The sequence below is a fragment of the Mastomys coucha genome, unplaced genomic scaffold, assembly GCF_008632895.1.
Source record: "Mastomys coucha isolate ucsf_1 unplaced genomic scaffold, UCSF_Mcou_1 pScaffold6, whole genome shotgun sequence".
In the NCBI taxonomy this organism is placed as follows: Eukaryota; Metazoa; Chordata; class Mammalia; order Rodentia; family Muridae; genus Mastomys; species Mastomys coucha.
Window position 1 is genome coordinate 88,972,632 of NW_022196912.1, and position 22,781 is coordinate 88,995,412.

A 22,781-nucleotide genomic window follows, 5' to 3' on the forward strand; every position below is an offset into this window, starting at 1 on the left:
CAACAACAACAACAACAATATCCCACTATGTCCAAAAGCAGGTTAGGAAGAAAAGGGTGCCTTTGGCTTATACTTCTATTTCACTTCATCATTGAAGGGATTCAGGGCAGGAACTCAAACAGGGCAGGAACCTGGAGGCAGGCCATGGAGGAGTAATGGAGGGTGCTGCTTACTGGCTTGCTTCCCCTGGCTTGCTCAGCCTGCTCTCTTATAGAACCCAGGACCGCCAGCCTATGGATGGAACCACTTGCATTGGGCCCAGTCACTAATTGAGAAAATGTTCTACAGCTGGATCTTATGAAGGCATTTTCTCAACTGAGTTCTTTTTTTTTTCTTTAAGATAACTGTAGTTTGTGTGAAGTTGATCTAAGACTAGTCTGCACAGAGGCCCTGTCTCAAAAAAATAAAAACAAACCAACAAACAAAACGAAAAACAAAAAAACCAATAAACAACAAATTGTCCTCTGACTTGCACATGTGCACCATTGCATCCATATACCCACAGTCATGCACACACACAGTATACATACACAAGCACAGATACATGCTACCACTATCAATAATGATGATGAGGATAACAACGCCAAGCTGAATGGCAAACCTAGGTTCTCCTGTGTCTTTTAAATGGCTCTTCTTCCATCCCTCCCTCAGTGAACAGCCTCACTTATTCCGAGAAACCAGAAGCCCCGGATGTCACTCACCACCCGTGCCTTTCCCACCACATCCAGTCTAATCCTGTTCTTTTCTTTATGGAAACCAGATGTGGGCTGCCCAGCAAGGTCCTGAGTATTCCTGAACTGAAACCATCCCCAGAGGAGTCACACCCAAGAGCTGTTCTGCTTTGCCTGCTCCGCCTGAGACAGCTAGCTGTCTCATTCCAGAGTCGGCCAGTACCAGCTCAGCAGTTACCAGCTCTCACTTGCATGGCCGTGCCTTGGGTCTATATTGTTCTCAATTTTACCAGCTTCTCTTGTTGGGCGCGATACTCTCCTATCTCATTCTCTAGCTTCTCTACACCCTGAACTTGCCTTTCTCTGTCTGCAGAACTCTCCCCATCTTGGACTCCTTAATAATGTCCCTTCTTCAGAACTCACCTCCATGGACTGAGTTCCAAGATTCTCCTAAATGTTCACTTATAGCATTGGACTTACCTGTTCCACAGTACACTAAAATTGTCCTATCTACTTGCAGGGATTGATTCTGCACTAGATGGTTAGCAAGTCCAGGATAAGGACTATGCCTTTAAACAGATCCCCAGCAAGTAGCAGCAGAAAAGCTTCCACGGATTCATTCCCACTTTAAACAATTTCGTTCATTTTTTTTTTTTTTTTGATTTTCATTTCTGTTTGTTTGTTTTGGATTTTTGAGAGAGAACATGAAATGGAGTGGGTTGGGAGGTTGGGAGGATCTGGGGGGAGTTGGGGGAGGAAAAATATGATCAAAATACACTGTACAAAATTTTTTAAATAAAAATAAGTAAGCAATTTTTAAGTAGTCCTTTGAAGTTTCTTTTAATCACTCAAAGCGAATACAGTAAATACTGAAATAGTTATTCAAGAAAATCCAGCCCAATGGTGGTGGCGTACGCCTTTAATCCCAGCACTTGGGAGGCAGAGGCAGGCGGATTTCTGAGTTCGAGGCCAGTCTGGTCTACAGAGTGAGCTCCAGGACAGCCAGGACTACACAGAGAAACCCTGTCTCAAAAAACAAAACAAAACAAACAAAAAATCCGCTGAACCTTGGCTAAAAAGCAGCTTCAGGATTTCTGCAACATTATTTCTGTACCTAGCACAACAGAGACTCATTCCTATAAGTGGGGTCAAGAGGCCCACACTCCCTCATCCTCAGAGCCCTAGAGTAAAATTACTAGGTGTTTCTCTGGGAGGGGCAGGCTAGTCTAACTCATCACCTCTAGCATATGGTGAGAAGTTGCAAAAGGACATGTCTTCTCCACTGCAGAGAGAGCTCTGATCACCAGGCCGCAGAAACGATTCCACCAAATCTAGCGTGATGAACCTCTAAGGTTATTTGGTTTACTTACAGAAACCTGAGTGACGTCACCACAGCCCCAAACCCAGCGTGTGTGTGTGGGGGGGGGGGGGGCGTAACTCAAAAAAGCCGCATCCTCAGAGCTCCCTGTCCAACTTGCAGTCTGCGACTCTGAAGAGTCTCTTCTCTCTCTGCCAGCTATCTCTTGTTGCTTATTTTATCCTGGTGGAGGAGTCTCGGAATCATGTAACTTCCGGAGTTAGTGAGACTGGTTTAGTGAGACTGTAGACTTTTTTCTTTTCAGCTTCCTGGGACTTACGACCCCTCCTCTATCCATTTCTGGGACAAGGTAGGTATTCCAATTTGGAGAAATGGCTATACAATGAGAAACTAAATTCAAATTAAGTGTGGCTGAGAGATAGGAGAAATTAGCTGTCCTTCATTTCTCGCTATCCCAGAGGGCACGTATAGGCAAGGAGTTCAGCATCTCAGTAAGCAAGCTTAGGATTACAGAGCCAAGATCCCCTCTCAGACTCATACCCATAAAGCTGAAGAGTCTCTCTGAGGGTAGGCCTCCAACCCCAGCTGTAAGAGTATCAGCTCAGAGATTCTGCTCAGGCAGAGGCATCCCTAAGAACTGAACTCTGACACTGTCTCTGTAGGAACTGACTTTATTTGAAACAGACTGTAGGTAAAAACTAACGATGTTCTTGCAAATAGGGTGTGCTTGGGTGGTAGTCAGTAAGAGGAGGCTGGTAGCTGTCTAGAGGCAACAGGCTACGTAACAGGTGAGCTAGTTTATCCGAGAGCCAGGGAAGAGACAGCTACAGATGGCCTCAGGGTCAGAGTAAAGACAGAACTCAAAAAAGTCCCTCCTTTGACTTCCTAAATTCAACTAGATTAGGCTATGGATCACCATATGCCCCAGGGTACATTAGTTACCAGTTAGAGGAGGCTGATACCCCAGGAGGACAGACTGGGAAAACAGATAAAGAGCAGCACAGAAAACCACTGTTACACAGAGTGAGTCAAGGCAACTGCAGACCAGCATCAATGGCCCAGTTCTTGAGTGCACTGTCGGAGACACTGATGCATTTGTGTCTTTCCACAGCGGCAGAACTTATTAAGTAACAATAGGTTCACAAGCTACAATTGGTTTGTTGCATATCATTTGTAAAAATCACCCCCGTTTCCCTTGATAGATGATGATTAGCAAACACAGATTCTTTTACTCTAATCTTTGTTAATATTAACTCTCAGGCCACACATCCCACTGTGAGTATGTGTGTGTGTGTGTGTGTGTGTGTGTGTGTGTGTGTGTGAGATATCAGTAGTATTAGCAGTAGTAGTAGTAGCAGAATGACTACTACTACTAGGCATTACAGCAAAGTTCAAAGAAGTCTACTGCATATAGGCAGAAGGCAGATAGGCAAAGTCTATGCATGGGTGCAAGAGGATTATAGGGTGACAAATCAGAGCTGAATCTCAGGGTTGAATCAAGTGGTTGAAGCAAGGAAGCCACAGAGTAGAGAATGAGTGGACCATCTGAGTAGGCCATGGCAGCAGTGGTGACTGAGAGCCAAGCTGAGGCCCCCGGGACAGTAAGGAGTCCTTTGTCAGTCTCCAGATGCACAAACTGGTGGTCAGGACACCGGTTGGCAGAGCTCCACAGTGTTAGGTGTCTTCTCTTTTGAGGGTTCAGATGAGGGTGTCCCACCTTTCCTATGCCCGGGGTTTCATTTTCCTGATACACTCATGTGATCCCAATGAACTCTGGTGATTTTTTTTAGGGTTGTTCTCTTAGAAATAAGTGGCCAGTCTGTGTCTCATGATACTGCTGGTCAGAAGGTGTTGTTTATACAGTGTTCAAAATGGAGTCAAAGGCTGATAGTAAAACGGGGTTACCTAGGGCAAAGCATCCCCCCAAAGGGAATACTGTGTATTTGACATGGGGTATCTTAGACAGGGCATAGGTTGATCTAACAGGCACAATGTAAGGGAAATGAATGTTTCTAAAAATAGTCTTACCAAGAGGCTAAATAAATAAGTAAAAGCAGTGAGCTACAGGGAATGTGTGAAGGACTTCAGTCACACATACAAATTAAAAATTGTTATAACAAATTCCCTAAAAGAGTCAACTTTAAACAAAACAACTATGAGCTACAAGAAGAAACAGAAAAATTTGACACATCGGCAGAAAAAAAAACAATGAAGAAAAGTTACATGGTCAGAGGGCCCATATGGCCAACTGGACAAAAAATTTAAAGCAGCCATTCAAAATACATTCAGAGAATCAAAGGGAAGCACACTTGAGAGTACAGGAGTGTGTGAACATAGCGTCACATCAGATGCAGGCTGCAGGTACACAGTGTAGTGGTTTCTCTTCTGATTCTGTGATAAAATAGCTTAGTAATAAGTTAGTTCTTGTGTAGTGTACCCCTTAAGTCCTACCACTTGAGAGGCAGAGGCCTCTCTCTATGAGTTTGTGGCCAGCCTGGTCTACACAGCCAATTCTAGGCCAGTCAGGGCTGAATAATGAGATCTTGTCTCAAAAAAGAATGAAAAAGAAAAAAGGAGGAAGTAAAGAAAGGGTTTAATTTAGCTTCCAGTTCTAGGGTGAGATAGTGCCTTATTGGAGAAGTCAGGGCAGCTGCATGATAGTCAGGAACCAGACTACACACACACACACACACACACACACACACACACACACACACACACTCAGGAAGCAGAGAGCCGGACACACACACACAAACACACACACACACACACACACACTCAGGAAGCAGAGAGCCGGAAGTCAGGCTAGCCTTTGAAACTTCAAAGCCAGCACACAGTGGCAAAGCTCTCTTTGGTTATTAATCTCAAAAGTTCACTATCTTTCCAAACAGTGTTTCCATTTGGAGACTGAGTGTTCAGAAAAGCTAGCCTATGGTGGACATTATTTTAAGGAGCTGGATAGAAATCCTAGAGCTGAAGAGTAAAATAACTGAAATGAAGAGGCCAGTGGATGCTTCGTAAGGCTCTACATTTAAATTTAACATTAGTAATGTCAGTAATTAGTAATGTTTTGAGCCTCCCTCCCCATTCATGTTTTATAACCTTGGTCTTCAGTGCAGTATTAAAGATGGAGCAACGGGGACATGGTTGGTCTATGATGGCTGTCTTCATCATTGAGTTAATCATTGATGGATTCATTAATCAATAGCCTTTAGGGAGGGGCCTGATCCTGTCCTGTGTCCTCTCCTTGTGTACTATTATATGAGCAGCTTGCTGAGGTTTCAACCTCCCCTCAGGGAGATTCGACCTCACTACAGCCCTGACACAGTGGAGCCAAGTAATCACAGACTGAAGTCCTGAGACAAGCTAAGTCCTCTTCCTTTTAAGATTTCAAAACCAGGTGAGAGGACACAATATTTTCTAGAAGCTTTTCTATTTGTCCCATTCCTACCTACACCACACCCCTGCCTGCAGGACCTGAGGACCAGAACCCAGGGCTTATTAGGCAAGTATTCTACCACTGAAACTAAATTCCCAGGCCCTTTCAGGACATTTTTAAAACATGAGTTAAAGCACTGTTGAGTAATGTTAGTGTTGGCACTGGAGAGATGGTTCAGAGGTTAGGAGCAACCACTGCTCTTCCAGAAGACCTGGGTACAATTCCCAGCACCCATGTGGCAGCTCACAACTGTCTGTAACTCCAGTTCCAGGGGTCCAACATCCTCACACAGACACACATGAACGCAAAAAACAGTGTATATAAAATAAAAAATGAATAATTTTAAAAAGAATGTTAACGCTAGGTGGGCTTGGTAGTTTATACCTCCAACCCTAGCACTTGGGAGGCTGAAGCAGGAAGACTGAGAGGGGAGAGGGTTGCCATAGAGCTGGGGGAGCCTGGGCTACACACAGTGTGTGAATTTATCTAAAAAAACGAACAAAGCTGGGCAGTGGTGGCGCACGCCTTTAGTCCCAGCACTTGGGAGGCAGAGGATTTCTGAGTTCGAGGCCAGCCTGGTCTACAGAGTGAGTTTCAGGACAGCCAGGGCTACACAGAGAAACCCTGTCTCAAAAAACAAAACAAAACAAAACAAACAAAAAGAAAAAAACCCAAAATAACTCTCTTGGTGATAAGTCTTTACTATCTTAGGCACTTTTAAATTTTTACTTTTTCTTCAAATGAACTAAGCTGTTTGGGGTGTGATATATGTGACTCTTTGACTAATGTCTCATGCCTGTCTTGAGTGGAAACTCACCTGAGTAACTCCCCTTGTTTCCTGGCTGCTGTGAGCACTCGAACCTTCACAGACATCTTTCCAATGCCACATTCCAGTCTTGGGCATCTCTACCACCTGGACCGCTGGGGCCACCGCTTCCATCTCAGCCTTGACTGTTCCCCGACAGCTTGCATCTGCTTTGGAAGACCTCACCAGGCCGATGCAAGCCTTGGCGGACCCTCCAAGCCTGGTTAGTTTGGGTTATTCTTTCTTAGGCTAGAAGGGAAAGAATTTGCCTCTGCACCCCAAGAGAAAGCTGAGATAGATACAGTGTGAGGCTTGTGCATGGCTTTTGTATAAGGCTTTTATTATTTTTTATCTCCTTTTATTCATTTATTTATCTGCCTCTATTTTTTTTGTCTGTTTCTGTCTTTCTACACATGCCTGAGTATGTATGCATGCATGTATGTATATGTGTATGTATGTCCATGCACCAGGCTGTATATGCAGAAGTCAGAGGACAACTTATAAGATTTGTTTTTGTTTTTTGTTTTTCATCATGTGGGGTCCCAGGAATTGAACTTGGGTCATCAGTTTTAGCAGCTGGTGCCTTCACTCACTGAGCTATCTCTCTGGCTCTTATGTAGACCTCATTATTGATATTTAAATAAGGTTTTGATTGGTGGAACTGGATGCTTTGCTGCTATTGATGCAAATTAGAATCCTGCTCTTTTATATTCCTCCTACATCCATCTGGCTCTATAGCTAGGCAGCTCTCTATGCTTTAAAAAAATTCTTTTAAAAAAAAAATCACATTTATTTATTTATATGCAAATATGCACATGCCACAGTAAATGTGTGAAGGCCAGAGAACAACTTTCAAGAGTCATGGCAGTAGTGGCACGCCCCTTTCTTTAATCCCAGCACTTGGGAGGCAGAGGCAGGCGGATTTCTGAGTTTGAGGCCAGCCTGGTCTACAGAGTGAGTTCCAGGACAGCCAGGGCTATGCAGAGAAACCCTGTCTTTAAAAAAACAAACAAACAAACAAACAAACAAAAAAGAGTCAGTTTATTCCTTCCTCCAGCTAGGCCTGAAGTGCTCAGGCTTGGTGGTAAGTACCCTTTCCTACAGAGCCCTCTCCCTCTCGCTCTTCCCTCTCCCTCCTCCTCTCTTCTCCCTCTTTCTACCTCTCCTTTTTTTTTAAAAAAAAAGATTTATTTTATTTATTTTATGTGTATGAGTACACTGTAGCTGTATAGATGGCTGTGAGCCATCATGTGTGTGGCTACTGGGAATTGAACTCAGGACCTCTGCCGGCCCTGCTCGCTCCAGTGTAATTCACTGTAGCTGTCTTCAGACATACCAGAAGAGGGCATCAGATCTCATTACGGGTGGTTGTGAGTCACCATGTGGTTGCTGGGATCCAAACTCAGGACCTTCGGAAGAGCAGTCAATGCTCTTACCTCTGAGCCATCTCGCCAGCCCTCTACCTCTCCTTCTTCTTCTCCCTCTTCCTCTCTCTCTCTTCTCTTCCCTCTCCCTTTCCCTTCTCAGTCTCCCTTCCCTTTCTCTCTCCCGTTCTTTCTCTTTCCCTCTCTACTGCTTGACTCAATGAGGAGGTCGACTCCTATGTGCTGCTACCAAGAATTGCAACCTGAGGCTCACTGTGATGACAAGCTGCAGTGATAACAGCAATAGCATCAAGAAGGGGACTGAAGGGACCCAAAGAACAACCCGAGGGAAGAAACTGTGGTGAGCAGAGGCACCCGAAATGGTGAAGGACAATGGAAGGAGAGAACGTGAGAGAAGCTTGCTAAAGACTACAGAAGAGAAAAACAAAACAAAACAAAAAAAACCAAACAAACCAGATTTTTGGTTTTGAAGACCAAAAGTGGAAGATGGTAGGCCTTAGTCACTGACAGAGTTCTAGATTCCTTGCAAGTCGTAAGAACAGAGGACTCAGCACTCAAAGATCAGCAAGGGGCTACTACTGGCTCCAGTGGCCAGGACTGAGAATTATAACAGCAGCCACTGTTAGAGGCCAAGAGTGTCAACTCCTAAGACACAGGGACTGAAGCCTTAGCTGACACTAAGTGCTGCTAATATGAATGCCTGTAGAGAGATGGGAAGTATGCCAGCAATGGCGGGTCATTTGTTACTCAGGTAACAAAGGCCTAAAGCAGCAAACATCTTCCTGAGCACCTGGAACTGTAAGTCTCTAGCTTCTGAGGGTCAGAGCCATAAGTAATCACCGAGCTAACTCTCAGGCCCCAAACTTACAGCGTTCATGAGCCGAAGGGACAAGCTTTCTGAAGCTGTTGTACCAATCCATCAACTTCTGGTACTCAGGGGCCTGGTGTGCCCAATCTTACTCATGACTTCTGTCCAACTACAGCAAAAAGACCCAAGCCAGCTGACTGGTAACAAATTACATCAAGTATTTTGTCATAATGATGAAAGGCTGACTAGAAGTGAGAGATTTAGAACATTGTGCATCGTTGTGGGGTGTCCACCAAAAAAGATCACTCAGACGCAGGCTCAAGCCAATAGAAAGTCTTTATTAGCAGGTTGGCAACTACACTGGGTATTCACAGTCCTGAGTCTTTCAGAGGATAAGCCTTTAATTCCAACAAACAAACAAACAAACAAACCCATATCCTGGGTGAACATACCTCAGTTAGCAAGAACAGTTAGCTGGAAGCAGTGCTGCTGAAGCCAAAAGCTAGGGTAGTGTATTTAGAGACGTTCACAGAGCTATGGACATTCCTGGATTAGGCCTTTCTTCTTCTTTTCGCAGGTGGCACTGCCTACCCATTGGGTTCCAAGGCCTCAATGGTTCTTCCATTATGTCGTCAGTTATGTTAAGGTCTGGGGGCCTGTTACAGCATGACTGTCCTTTGAACCAAGCAAACTCTACCTTGGGGAGCTCAGTTATGCCTAATTACAAATTATCGTGCTACCTATGGTATACAGCTTCACTCTCCTTGAACAAGGCTTCTGGAGGGCCTAGAGTATATAGGCTGGGGAAGACGAGGGGATGGTAGGGCCTCGTTTCTGCTGGCTAGAGGCTTTTCAGATATGATCTTTGTGAGTAGGCATGCCCACACCTGCCACGCACACTTTGCGTGATAGCAGTATTTGAGGCGTAAACTTCAAGGAAAGTCAGTCTCCTGCCTCCGCATTGTCGCCTGGCACCCCAAACTCAGAGGTAGCCCAGATATGTCCTTATACTTGTGTGCTAGGGGCTCACCAAGATATCATTTCTTCACTGCTAGTAAGAGAAAATTCGGACATTGCTCTCTGACCTTCACCAATGTTCCAACATCCTAGTCAAACCATGGCTTGGAATGTAAGTCATCCAAACTAATTGCCTCCAGCATTGTGGGTAGGGCATTATACCCTGGCTTGGAATGTTAAGCCATTCTAACTAATTGCCTCCAGCATTTTGGGTAGGGCATTAAAGCTTACAGAAAAAGCATTCAGCATTCAGCAGCAAGCAGTCAACATTCAACATTCGGACTCGCTTGAACTCGGACTAGAACCAGAACTTAGGTGGACTAGGGCTGAGATTCATGCAGTCCGCAGCCCCCCGGGCGCAGAGTGCTTGGGCCTGGGGGTGGGGAGCAGCACCAGTTGAGATTCGAGAGAGTGAGGAGCATTTGAGATTCGGGCAGTCAGCATTGAAGATTGGAGATTCGAGCCTCTACCCTCCTGGCTCATGCACCAACAGCCTCCCGGGACTCCGGCCGGGCCCATGCAGCCGGAACACACTCGGAGCCTGGGGGTGCTGCACCAATCCAGAGGAGATGGCTGCTGTTTTAGACCTAGTGTGTTTTAGGTGGCCTCAGGATGTACCTTGACTACTGAGCTGCCAGGTTTTTCATTTTTCTCTTTTGCAATGATTGTAAAAGCCTCATGTCATTTTTTGAGAAATACACTCAGACCTTATGCCACTCGTGTCTAGTCTGTTTGTGAAAGCCGAATCCCGTGAACACCTGGCCAGAACCCATCGTCCCTCGGAACAAGGGACCCCATAAGAAATCCCAGTCCGTGGCACACACCCCTGTAAATAACCCTTACCCATTCTCTGTAAGGAAGCCCAATATAGTCATTGATTTATTTATACATTGGTCCCCAGTATAAACTTTTGGTAGAATCGTGCCTCAATTTGTCATTGGGATTTTAGGTTGAGGTAAGTTTTGTTTATAATTCCTACAGAGAAGGAATTTCAGCAACAAAGAAATATATGAAGAGCTAGGCACTATTGTGCATGTCTTTAATATCAGCACTGGGGAGGCAGACCAAAGCAGGTAACCTCTGTGAGTTTGAGGCCAGCCTGACTTAAACACAAAGTTTCAGCCAGCCAGAACTACATAGTAACACACACACACAAACACACATACTGCTTTTCATCATGATATGATGCAGGCAATGTAGGCTCTTACTAGAACCTCCTTGTGTTGCTAAGCTCACTACGGAAACAAAAATGCCTGAGATAATGAGCTTCAAAGGAGTAAAGGATAAATAGCCACTGTGATAGGAAACTGCAAGGGAGATTGGGAGGGTTCAAGTGGGAATGGGGGCAGGAGGAGAGGAGGAATAGGGGAGGAACAACTCAAATTGTATATACATACATACATATATATGAAAATGCAAAAAGTAAATTAAGAAAGAATTTTTTAAAGTAAGGAGATGGTGGTGGTATGTTAGTTGGCTCAGTTTGATCTTCCCACAATATATTAAGATAATTCTGGGTTGTATTATAACCCAAAATAGGGAGAATTATTGCCAACTAAAGCTAAAATTTGTCCTGTATGGTAGTGAACACATGCAATCCCAGGACCAGGGAGGCTGAGGCAGGAAAATCTCAAGTTCTAAGCTAGCCTGACCTATCTAGGAGGTTCCAGGTAAGGATCTCTCTTGAAATGGATATGTGAATGAATGTATGAATGAATAAATAATACTAGTTGCCAGTAAGAGGACTTAGTCAGTGAAACTCCTGCAGGGGAAAACCTGAGACTTGAGTTAAGAATCCCAGGATCCCTATAGAGAAGGAGGCGAGAAATGATGGCCTGAAAGTGTGCGTTAGTCTCCGTGTACAAATCATGCCACCACACACCCCTGAAAATAATGTCAGAAAGAAAACAACAACAACATGCTATGGCCTAACACCCACCCCCAGAATAGCTGTAGCCATTTTGTTCCATACCTGCTAGCTATTTCATATTGTTGCTGTAACATGCCTGCCAGTCACTGACACAGAGAAGTGACTGGGCTTAGAGCAAGGACATCCTGACCACATACCCTGCTTTGTTCTGTATGACTGGCCTGTCTGAGGTTTGCTAATCTTAAATTCTACAAAACTTTACATAGGGTCCATCAAATCAAAGATCAATATGAACTGTTATGTCTAAAATATCCTGAGTCAGAGCTGATCACCATGCAGCCCTTCTTGCATCTATGTATGAGCTCACTGTGGTTTTTGTGGCTGGCACAGAAGAATGCTACTAATAAGCCCAAAATTATGATGATAACATGCATGCTCTGTTAGCTCAATGCTCTGAAATCCCCCTGCTTACTTTACTCAGGACCAATGAGCTTAAAGGTTACTTTGCCTAGTAAGCCAACTGCTCCCCTCCTTGCCCTTTAAACTTCTGAACCTGATTTTTCCTATAAAAAGTCTATTCTGAGAGCAGACTAGTACCACAATTAGGCTCCCAAGTCCTTTTTATGGTCTTGAATGTTCAGTATTAAGGTTCAATAAACTATTCTTGCTTAAGATCAGTGTTTATATGATTTGGGTGGCGATTCTTGGACCCCAACACACACACACATCCTAAGAGCTCCATCATCCAAGTTCCTCCCAAGGCAATAGGGTTAACTAACTAACAATCAACTGAAACTTCTCCACTACCAAGCCAGGCTGGCCTTGAACTCACAGAGATCTGCTTGTCTCTGCCTCCTGAGTGCTGGGATTAAAAGAGTACGCCACCACACCTAGCTAACATTTTCTCTTTTTAAGTCAATTGTCTTAAGGATTTTTGCCACAGGAAATAAGCTTTAAAGTTGGTTTGAAAATTCCAATTTGATCGAGTCTTCTGTATTTTAGGCGGTACTGTGATTGTAGTGGTTTTGTTTATGATAACAAAGTCTGGAATTTAAATAAACTCCAAGTGGACAAATTATGTATTAATTCAACAAAGTATCAGTATTAATTCAACGGAGTATTAAGCAACAGTGAAAATAAGAACCATAGCCATAAATAACAGCATGGATACATCTTGAAATGTTTAAAAATATCTTGAAGAATATGAATTATAGATTGCAATTCTATCTTCATAAAATTAAAAATCAACTACAACAAAAATACATGTATACACACTGGACTTCGATTTCTGGCCTCCACATGGGCCAGGAGGTGTGTTCGTAAAAACACACACATACACACACACACACACACACACACACACTAAACAATAAAATAAATGCATCCATACAAGCACCCCCGAGAATACCTTTTCTAAAGACTAGTATGCCTTCAAAACGGAAATACAGTTCAGATACATAATGCAAACCCGTAACAAGCCCCTGGCAGCAGCTTAAAAAGTGGGATTTCTAGAGAGCTACTTCAGCCAAACAACAGTGTCAAGTAGGTGCTGCTGACACAGTACTGTGCGAGATTGTCAGAGGCAACAAGGGTAAAAACAGTGTCAAGTAGATGCTCCTGACACAGTACTGTGTGAGACTGTCAGAGGCAACAAGGGTATGAAACAGCAACTGTTGGCCAGAGTGGTTGCATATTACTCGGCGAGCCACAAATTAATCACTCAATTAAGTAAGGATAGACTGTAGGGGATCTTGGCAATGAGGAAGAACCAAGGGAGTTTCTTTCCTAAGAAGTTCTCTTTAGATCATCTTCCCACGTGGTGGGAGGTTAGGGTGGTTGCTACTGTAGGGTTACTTTAAAGATTGGCAGAGTAAGTATAGTTTACATAAGCCGGGCGGCAATTCGTTGAAATTGAGTCTTCATGTTCTACCGACTGAGTTAGCGGGCACTTTTATTATCTACCTACCTACCTACCTACCTATTTAATTTGAAGGTCTTATTTATTTATTTACTTACTTATTCACTTACTTATTTTGAGGGTCTCTCTATGTAGACCTGAAACTCAATACATTCACCGGGCAGGCTTGTAAGTGACATAAATCCTCCTGCCTCTGCCTCTCACGTGCTGAAATTAAAGGCGTAGGCAACCCTACCCAGCTTCCTAGACTAAAAGCGCCGCGCACTCACGCACGCGCAAGAAGCGCCGCAGGCTCCAGCAAAGACCCGGATGAAGGCGGGGCTTGAGGCCCAGGATTATACGTCACGGAGTGCGCGTGCGTGATGTGACGCGCCTGGGGCGGTGCTATAGGACCTTCTGGGCTCCCGGATGCCCCAGCCCGGAGTAAGCATGGGGACTCCGGCGGGCGCCGGGACCCGTCCCACGGGCTCTGGAACTCTTGAAGGCGTGGGGACCCCTCCGGGCCTGCAGACTGACTGCGAGACGCTGCTCAGCCGCTTCCAAGAGTTGGACAGCGTGCGCTTCGAGGACTTTGCGGAGCTCTGGCGCAACATGAAGTTCGCGACCATCTTCTGGTGGGTGTGCCTCGGCCCCCTGGAGGGAACGCAGCCTGGGTCCCCGACCTCTGCCTGGGCGGTTTCCGTGGGTCGTCCTTGCGCACTGCTGGCTCGCCCCTCCTCATCGCCACCGCCTCTTTTGCCTTTCGACCTCCTCGTTCCAATCTTGTTTGCCCTGAATGAATCCACGGTTCGAAACAAAGTATCCACACCAACGAATTCATTTAGCTTGCAAGAGCCGAGGTTGGAAGTGCAGGTTTGAGCCTCTGAAGAGCCCAAATTCAGCTCAGTAGCCTCCTTTGCCCCTGTTCCCAGCCTCATTTCAAGTGCCCACACCTTGCACTCACTCTCTTGCCTCGAGTTGCTTTTAATACTCCACTGGAGTTTCCTAGCCTGGGAAGTTTCCATCTCCTTTTGCTTGTCCACTTCGTCAGTCATATTTGACAGTTCTCTAGGGAATTCTTTTGCCTTTCGGGACTAAGGGAGAGGCTCGAGTTCTATCTACACCCAGCATGAAGTGTTTATCTCACCTGCCAGAGTATATTTCATAATTGGAGCCGCAGTCTTGGATAACGGTGAAGAGCGGAGATGATGGGTCCTGGGCATCAGGATTTGAATACAGCTCCCCAGTCCCCTTTCCCCCATATCTGGGACAAACTTTTTTTTTTTTTCGTCGAGATGACCCTGGTTGCCCTGGAACTCACTCTGTAGACAAGGCTGTGGGACAAACTTCTTTGTTTGTAAAATAGATAATAATACTTCATGATAGTGTGGGAATTAAACGAACCAATATATTTGATGGTTCCACGTGTGAAATTAATGTTCAGATTTATTACTACTTTTTGATTTCTCCCTTAGACTGAACTTTGTGAGAACAGTGATGTGATTAATATGGTATTCCTTGTTTTTGTTTGTTTTTGAGACATGCCCTCATTGGGTAGCCATGGCTGGCCTGAAATTTGATATTATACCAGGCTGGCCTTGAGATCTGCATGCCTTTCTTCTAAGGTCAGGCATTCACCACCTTGCCTAGGTTTTGAATATGGTGTTTGTATTAATTACCGTATAAATTCTTGAAAGGGTAAATGATTTAATGAAATCTTACTAGAACTTTTGCTGAATAAAATAGAACTTTTTATACTATTGATGTAAACTATTAATGTAGTTTGTAAATTATTACAAGTGAAGTTGAAAATTATTACAGATGATGAAATTAAATGGTTATGGGGAAGCATTCCTCTAAGCCCAGAGTGTGGGGAGAATCAAGGCCAGGAGTACAAGGCCATCTTAGCTACAAAGAATTCTGCAGGCGATATTGTCTCAAAAACCAAAATAACAACAAAAACTATTGTATAATTGATGTTTTATGTAGCTAACTGTAGTGCATTCACTATTTAATATACTTAACTAAAAAAGCAGGTATAAGTGTCTGTGTTTTAGAGGTTAGAAAATTGAGGCTTGGTGGAAGTTAGTTTTATTAGGTGTGGTGTCATAGGCTTATCATTAGCGTGATCAAGAGGCTGAGGCAGGGGTATTGCAAGTTTGAGGTCAGCCTAGGCTGGAAAATGAGACCCCCATCTTTAAAAAAAAAAACCTAAATCTATTATGTCTTCCTGGTTTTTTTTAAAAAAAATTAATTAAATATTATTATTATTATTATTATTATTATTATTTGAGGCAGGGTTTTATTATACAGTCCTGGCTGCCCTGGAAAGTACCAGGTAGATGGGATTAAAGGTGTGCACCGCCTTGCTCAACCTGTTGTCTTTTCTGTTTGTAAAATCCTTACTCTTTCACTGTACTAAAAAGGTGAGGGTAACACTAAGGAAGTTTTTCTAGGTTACTCCACAAAAGGGGTGGTGGACTTCCTCTCTTTCTCTTTCTTTTCTGACAGGATCTTTCTGTGAATCTCTGACTGTCCTAGAACTGAGTATTTAGATCAGGCTAGTCTCAAACTCACAGAGATCCCTCTGCCTGCTGAGAGCTGGGATTAAAGGCATGCGCCACTGTGGGCCCCCCACCCCCTGCTGGATTTTCTTTAGGATCATTTTGGTCTCAACACTACTGTAGGTCTTTCGTGTTCTTTTTTTTTTTCCTCTTTTTTTTTTTTTTTTTTTAAGATTTATTTTATGTGTATGAGTACACTGTAGCTGTACAGATGGCCGTGAGCTATCATGTGTGTGGCTGCTGGGAATTGAACTCAGGGCCTCTGCCGGCCCAGCTCGTTCCAGCTAGTTCACTGTAGCTGTCTTCAGATGCACCAGAAGAGGTCGCCAGATCTCATTACAGGTGGTTGTGAGCCACCAGAACTCAGGACCTTCAGAAGAGCAGTCAGTGCTCTTACCCGCTGAGCCATCTCGCCAGCCCCCATCTATTATGTTCTTTTACTGTACTTATTTAGTGTTTGAGAGCCAAAGTGATCTCTTCCCCCATTTGTAATGAGATGTAATAGATTATGTTAGTGAAGGTGCTTAGGTCTTTACTGTTTTATTTTGCTGTTATTAATATGAAAAATGCAACATATTTATAATTACGTGCATGTCAGTTGTTTTCATGAGTTAAATGTGTTTTGAGGCATTTTAGCTAAGGTTTTATTTAAATACTGACTTTGTGGCAGTCCTGTCTCTTGTCTCCAGAGTGCTGTGATTACAGTCTGGGCCACCACCCCCAACTACCTGTTTTGTTTTGAGACTGGTCTCTTGTAGCCCAGGCTGGCCTTGATGGCAGTATGTAGCCAAGGATAAGCTTAAATCTTTTGATCTTTCTATGTCTATTTTCCAGTTGCTGGGGTCTCTGGAGTGTGCTGTTGTGTCTGGCTTTAAAAAATGGAGAACATTTTTAATCTGCCAATTTAAGGCCTGTCACAGAACACTCTGATGTCACCGTTGCTTTCATTGTCTCTTTGCTCAGACTTGCTTTTGTGCTTTGGTGAACGGGAAGGTGAGGTAGGTAGGGTTATCTCTCTCTCTCTAAGTTTCACTTAAGGTTCCCATGGACAGGAAGTGATGAAAATCCTGGAGACTATTGGGGTAATGTATAGATTAAAATACAGAGAGTGTTTGAGTCAGTAACAATATGGTTATTTCAATATTAAGTGTTTTAAGTACTCAATATGAATTTGAAGCCTTTTCTAGAGTCATCAGTTTGGCAGCAAGGCTGGTGTTTGGTGGCAGTGTCATGGTTACCTGACTGTGTGGTGTAAAGGACAGTAGAAAATAAGCTCTTTCTGCTTGAGTCACAAGAGGGCTGGGTGAGGGTTCTCCATCTAGTTCCTAGCCGCTGGTTACAGAAGCACATGCCTTCAGTGCCCTTTGTCCATATTTATTTAACAAAGGGAACATTTCCTCTTTGTTTTACAGTGGCAAAATGAGAAATTTAAAAAAGAACATGTTTACAAAAGAAGCCTTAGCTTTGGCGTGGCGCTACTTTTTGCCTCCACACACCTTCCAGATCAGAGTTGGCGCTTTGTATCTTCTATACGGGTTGTACAACACACAGCTGTGCCAGCCGAAACAAAAGGTGAGGCCTGGTGATTACTGTCCCTCTGAAGAAACTGGAACCCAGGCACTGTTTTTGGTTTTTGTTTTGTTTAAATAATAAAAGACTCAAGTGGAAATGCCAGTGTTTAGGTTGACACCTGTGGAAAAGGATCTGGTATACTCACAGTGGTTTTTCTCCCCTGGCTCTAGATCAGAATTGCCTTGAAGGATTGGGATGAAGTTATTAGATTTCAGCAAGACTTGGTAAACGCACAGCATTTTGATGCAGCTTTTGTTTTCAGGAAGCTTCGGCTTGACAGAGCCTTCCACTTTACAGCGATGCCCAAGCTGGTATGTTACCTAAAAAATCATTTCCTCTCTTTTCTTTGTTTTTTTTTTCAAGATAGTGTTTCTTTGTGTAACCCTGGCTGTTCTAGAACTCACTCTGTAGACCAGCCTGGCTTTGAATAGAGATCCACCTGCCTCTGCCTCCTGTGTGCTGGGAATAAAGGCATGGGCTGCCACCACCTGGCTTTAAAAAAACAGTTACTTTAAAAACAAGCAGTAACAATTCATTGTTCACAGCCTGCTTTGTTCTCCTGAAAATGGGAAGTCTGTTAGTGGTGTTCAAAACTCTAGCCTTGCAATAAGAAGGATATTTTCTGATTGTTTTGTTTTCCCTGCAGACAGAATTGAGCCTCTGCTCTTGAGTGTAGGGTGTTTGTGGACCACACATGTGGAGCTAGTTACTGTGAGCAGGAAGAGATCCGACATCTGACATTCTGTATCTGCTTTTTAAAATCTCTTTCCAGAGCTGAGGGGTCAGCCCTGAGCCACATGCATTGAGGCTGGTCCTCAGCCCCTGAGCTGCCTCCCTCAGCCTCATTCCTTTCTCCATTCGAATGTCAAGAGGGCTTACTTGAAGAATAAGGAATTTAAATCTCAGTTGATACAAAATGGACTTCTAATAAATCCCACCGTTTCTTCAGTTTTATAACAATTGAGCTAACAGCTATTCTCCTTCTGGCAAATCCTGAGACCTTTGGAAGCCGGGCAGACCCTGTAGCATTCAGTGTGGCGTCTACTACTTAGAAAAACCCAGTAGACTCTGAAAATGGCTAGTTAACAAGTGTACTGTGTGTTCTTCTACTCATATAAATTTATTCCAGGCTTATATCTAAGCCCTTTAAAAATATACTTTAAAGGTGCTCATTTAACATTTTTGAAAAATTGTTACTATTGTGCATGTTTGTGTATCTGACAATTATGTAGGTGATACATGTGTGTACCTGAATGTGCACAGTAGGACCACTGTGGTGTCTGTTCTCTCCTTTCACCTTGATGAGGATTCCTGGGAATCTACTCAGGTGACCAGCTTGCCCAGCAGGTGTCTTTGCCCACAGAGCCATCTCTCCAGCCCTAGGTGTTCATTTCAAAGGCATTTCTTTGTATTCAGCTTTCATGTAGAATGAAGAAAAAGGTTCAACAAACTGAAGTGACACAAAAATTTAAGGACCCGAATGATCGTGTAATGAAACTTATCACTTCTGATGTGATAGAGGTGAGTTTGTTCTTATTCTCTTGAAGTTGGGGAAAGTGGTTTTGTTGACGGTTAATATGTTGTGGTTATGACTTCATTAACTAGATTTCAGAGTTCCTGTTACGATTTTAGCATATATCCTGCAACTTGTAGCCACTTTGGAAAGTAATTATATTTTGAGTTAGTTTGCCTTTAAGATTATCATTAAGCCAGGCAGTGGTGGCGCATACTTTTAATCCCAGCATTTGGGAGTCTGAAGCAGACAGATCTGAGTTCGAGGCCAGCCTGGTCTACAGAGTGAGTTCCAGGACAGCCAGGGCCACACAGAGAAATAGTGTCTTGGGAGGAAAAAAAAAAAACAAAAAAAGAAGATTGCCATCAAAGTTAGAAATAAAGGACCAGTCATGGTGGTACATGCCTACACTTCCAATACTAGCCTGGGCTACATAGGAAGACCCTGTCTTTTAGGATAAAACAAAATAAAACAGTCATTAAAAAAAAAAGCCTACATTGCACAAGAAATAAATCCTCTTTTCACTTATAGGAAATGCTGAATGTTCATGATCATTATCAAAATATGAAGCATGCTATTTCAGCAGACAAGTCCATGCCAGACAAAGCTCTCAGTCTGGTAAAGGAGGATTTTTTTGACAACATTAAGAACATAGTTTTGGAGCATCAGGAGTGGCACAAAGAACGGAAGGTAAGCTCTTGCTTGTTGCTCTGTTCCCCCACCCCCACCCCCGTGTTATACACAGATGTTTAAATCTGTCAGTACTGTAGAGAGGCCACATTTCTGTGGACTCAAAATTTAGAGAGTATTACCTTTCTTGTTAGAGCCTTGTCTCTTACTAGGCCTGTGACATGCCATTATTCAGTTTTACAAATGGGCCTGGAGGAGAGTAAATATTATTGAATTGTTTTTAATCTAAACTCAGAATATAGATTAATTTTGTTTGGTGCAGAATTAATTCTAACATTGTTGTAAAACTTGGGATTCATTACCAACATGTAAATATTAGTGGGTACATCTAAAGTTTTGAAAAAGTCCTTTTTCTTATGAACCTGAGGGTCTGGTTCCAGCTACCCCATTTCCTGTATAGTAGGGGACATTGCACTCAGGGGAGGTGCTTCTCTGTCTCCAGCATTGTCTCTCTTGTGTGGTTTTAGCCATGTGTCTTAATTAGGATTTCATTGTTGTGAAGAGACACTATGACCAAGGCAACTCTAATAAAAGCAAGATGTGGGCCTGGCTTACAGTTTCAGAGGTTCAGTCCATTATCATCATGGTGGGAAGCATGGCAGCATTCAGGCAGACATGGTGCTGGAGGAGACTCTTCTACAGGCAGGCAGAAGGAAGCTCTCTTCTGTACTGGGCAGAGCTTGAGCAATAGACCTCAGAGTCTGCCTACACAGTGATGCACTTCCTCCAACAAGGCCACACCTCCTAATGTTAACACTTTCCATGGGAAAAGCATATTCAAACCACCATACCATGGATTATTTTTTCTTTTTTTTAGCCATATTTCTCTCTCTTACTAAGTAGTCCAGACTAGCCTTGAACTCCACAGAGATCCTCTTTGCATCCCCCCAGCCCCACCAGTACTGGGGTTAAAGTTGCATCAGCATATGCAGCCATTTTTTTTTTTTTAATGCCACAGGAGGTATATGGAATTCTTCATTAATTAGGGCACTTTAGGTGATTTAACAATGATTTCTAGAACTCTTGAAACTTTCTGGTATTAAAATGTCTCCACCCTTACTTGCTTCTGCGCAGGTGCAGTGAGTGCTTAAGGAGGTCAGAGGGCAGCACATAGGAGTTGGCTTTTCCCTTTCTAGCATGTGGGTCATCAGGGTGCCAATGGATGCCCTAACCCACTAAGCTCTCTTTCCAGCATGAAACATTGTAATCTTCATGTTAGTGTGCTGGTTAGTTTTCTGTTAGCTCCAGGAAAGCTAGAGTCCTTTGAAAAGAGGAAACCTCAATTGTGTTAAATGCCTCTGTTAGACTGGCCTGTAGGCAAGTCTGGGACATTTTCTTGATGACTGATCAGTGTGGGAGGCCCAGGCCTCTGTGGTTTTACTGCTCTGTACTGGGGTGGTACAAAGAAGTAGTCTGAGCAAGTCACGGGGGCAAGCCAGTAAGCAGAATTCCTCTACGGCTTCTGCTTCAGTTCTTGTCTCCTGAGTCCCTTCATGATGGGCTGGAAGCTGTGAGGTGAGATAAACCTTTTCCTTCCCGAGTTGCTTTTGGCCCTGGTCTTTATCACAGCAGTAAGACAGATGGAGACCCGTGCTGCAGACATTTGAAACTACCTTCTGGTTTTACAGTAACTAAAAGTAAATGTTTTTCATTGTTAAAATTGTAATCTACTGGGCTGATGAGATGGTTCAGCAGGTAAGAGCACTGACTGCTCTTCTGAAGGTCCTGAGTTCAAATCCTAGCAACCACATGGTGGCTCACAACCATCCGTAATGAGATCTGACGCCCTCTTTGGTGTGTCTGAAGACAGCAACCGTATACTTATATATAATAATAAATCTTTGGGCCAGAGTGAGAGGGGCTGGAGTGAGCAGAGAGGTCCTGAGTTCAATTCCCAGCAACCACATGATGGCTTACAACTATCTGTTCAGCTACAATGTACTCATATACATAAAATAAATAAATACATCTTTAAAAAAATTGTGATCTACTAATTATATATAATGAACAGAATTATAAATGTATATATATTATCATATGTAAATAAAATTTTTGTTCTTTCAGAATCCCTCCTTAAAACCCAAACTTAAAGATGGAGAAGAGAATAGCGAAGGCACTTCAGAGGAGCTGGAGGTCTGCAGACTGTTAAGGGCGTCTTTCCCTTTATGTGTGACTAATTCTGCTTCATAAGTGTTATGACCCTTGGGCCGTGTTATGAAAACACAGGAAAAGTTCAGTCTGTGTTCTGCGGTAGCTAGTCTGTTCTTCACACAAACTGTGCAGGTCACTCGGAGTGCAGGTTGGGAGGGAGATGTTAGCCATTTGAGCAAGTGGGGCAGAGTGATGGAAGGTGCTGTCAATCTCAGGGGCAGGTAAGGCTTGTGTCCCGTGTTTCATCTGACCTGCCATCTTTAGGCACAGGCAGATGAGGGAATAGCTTAATCCCCAAGGCTTTGTTTCTCCTTCCTCTGTGAGCCTTGAAGGAAATGGTCAACCAGTGAGGATGGCATTATGTCACCTGCAGTATGTCAGGCAGAGGGTGTGTGTACCTAAACTATCTTATCCCGAGAACAGGTCCTTGGATTTTCATAGTTTCCCTAACGTTTATGTTTCAACTTAAATTTCTTTGTTTATTTTCCTTCCAGAGATGTGAAAGAGCGATGTCTTTAGCGAAAATAAAAGCAAAAGCCTTTTCAGCTGTCGCCCAGGTAAGTTCCTTGTTTAGAAAGGTCTTTCCTCAGTGGCACCTCAGTTTTCTTTTAAGATTTATTTATTTTATGTATATGAGTATACTGTTCTGTCTTCAGACACACCAGAAGAGGGTACAGCAGAAACTGTCTGGGCACCTTAGCTTTCGTCTCTGTAATCCATACACACAGATTAGAAGTCAGTGCCAAGCCTCACCGTCTGAGCAGAGAGCCCCCGCTGCAGCTTCTCCTCTAGCTCTTCCCTTTGCCTAGAACTCCAAAGCCATGTTCTCCGTCCTCGTCCACCTTCTGGGAGCTTGCTTTTTGTCCTAGAAGCTCAGGACACCTTGGTACTGTAATTGGGTTTTCATTGATCGTTGGCGTTTTGCGGGGCGTGGTTTCAGTCCTAGGGCTTTATGCTGAGGAATTTCTTTAAATTAATATTTTGTATTGTACCATTTTTTTCTTGACTCTGTGTCTTTTCTTTGCTGTTTTCAGTTCATTTCTGTTAGGATGTTTCTTTTTTTTTTTTTTTTTTTTTTTTT

The 22,781-nt window shown here is 43.5% G+C and overlaps 1 protein-coding gene across 1 annotated transcript in view; it reads left to right on the plus strand.

Moving 5' to 3' along the window:
* Window positions 1-13,591: 13,591 nt before the first annotated feature.
* Snapc1 (small nuclear RNA activating complex polypeptide 1) overlaps window positions 13,592-22,781 on the plus strand; it is a 20,832-nt gene continuing 11,642 nt past the window's right edge. Inside the window, exons 1-7 of the mRNA XM_031356694.1 lie at window positions 13,592-13,845; window positions 17,187-17,346; window positions 17,517-17,657; window positions 18,763-18,867; window positions 19,391-19,549; window positions 21,614-21,682; window positions 22,195-22,257. Of these exons, the coding sequence (XP_031212554.1) occupies window positions 13,640-13,845; window positions 17,187-17,346; window positions 17,517-17,657; window positions 18,763-18,867; window positions 19,391-19,549; window positions 21,614-21,682; window positions 22,195-22,257 (903 nt within the window). The 5' untranslated portion in view covers window positions 13,592-13,639. The remainder of the gene's footprint in view (window positions 13,846-17,186; window positions 17,347-17,516; window positions 17,658-18,762; window positions 18,868-19,390; window positions 19,550-21,613; window positions 21,683-22,194; window positions 22,258-22,781) is intronic.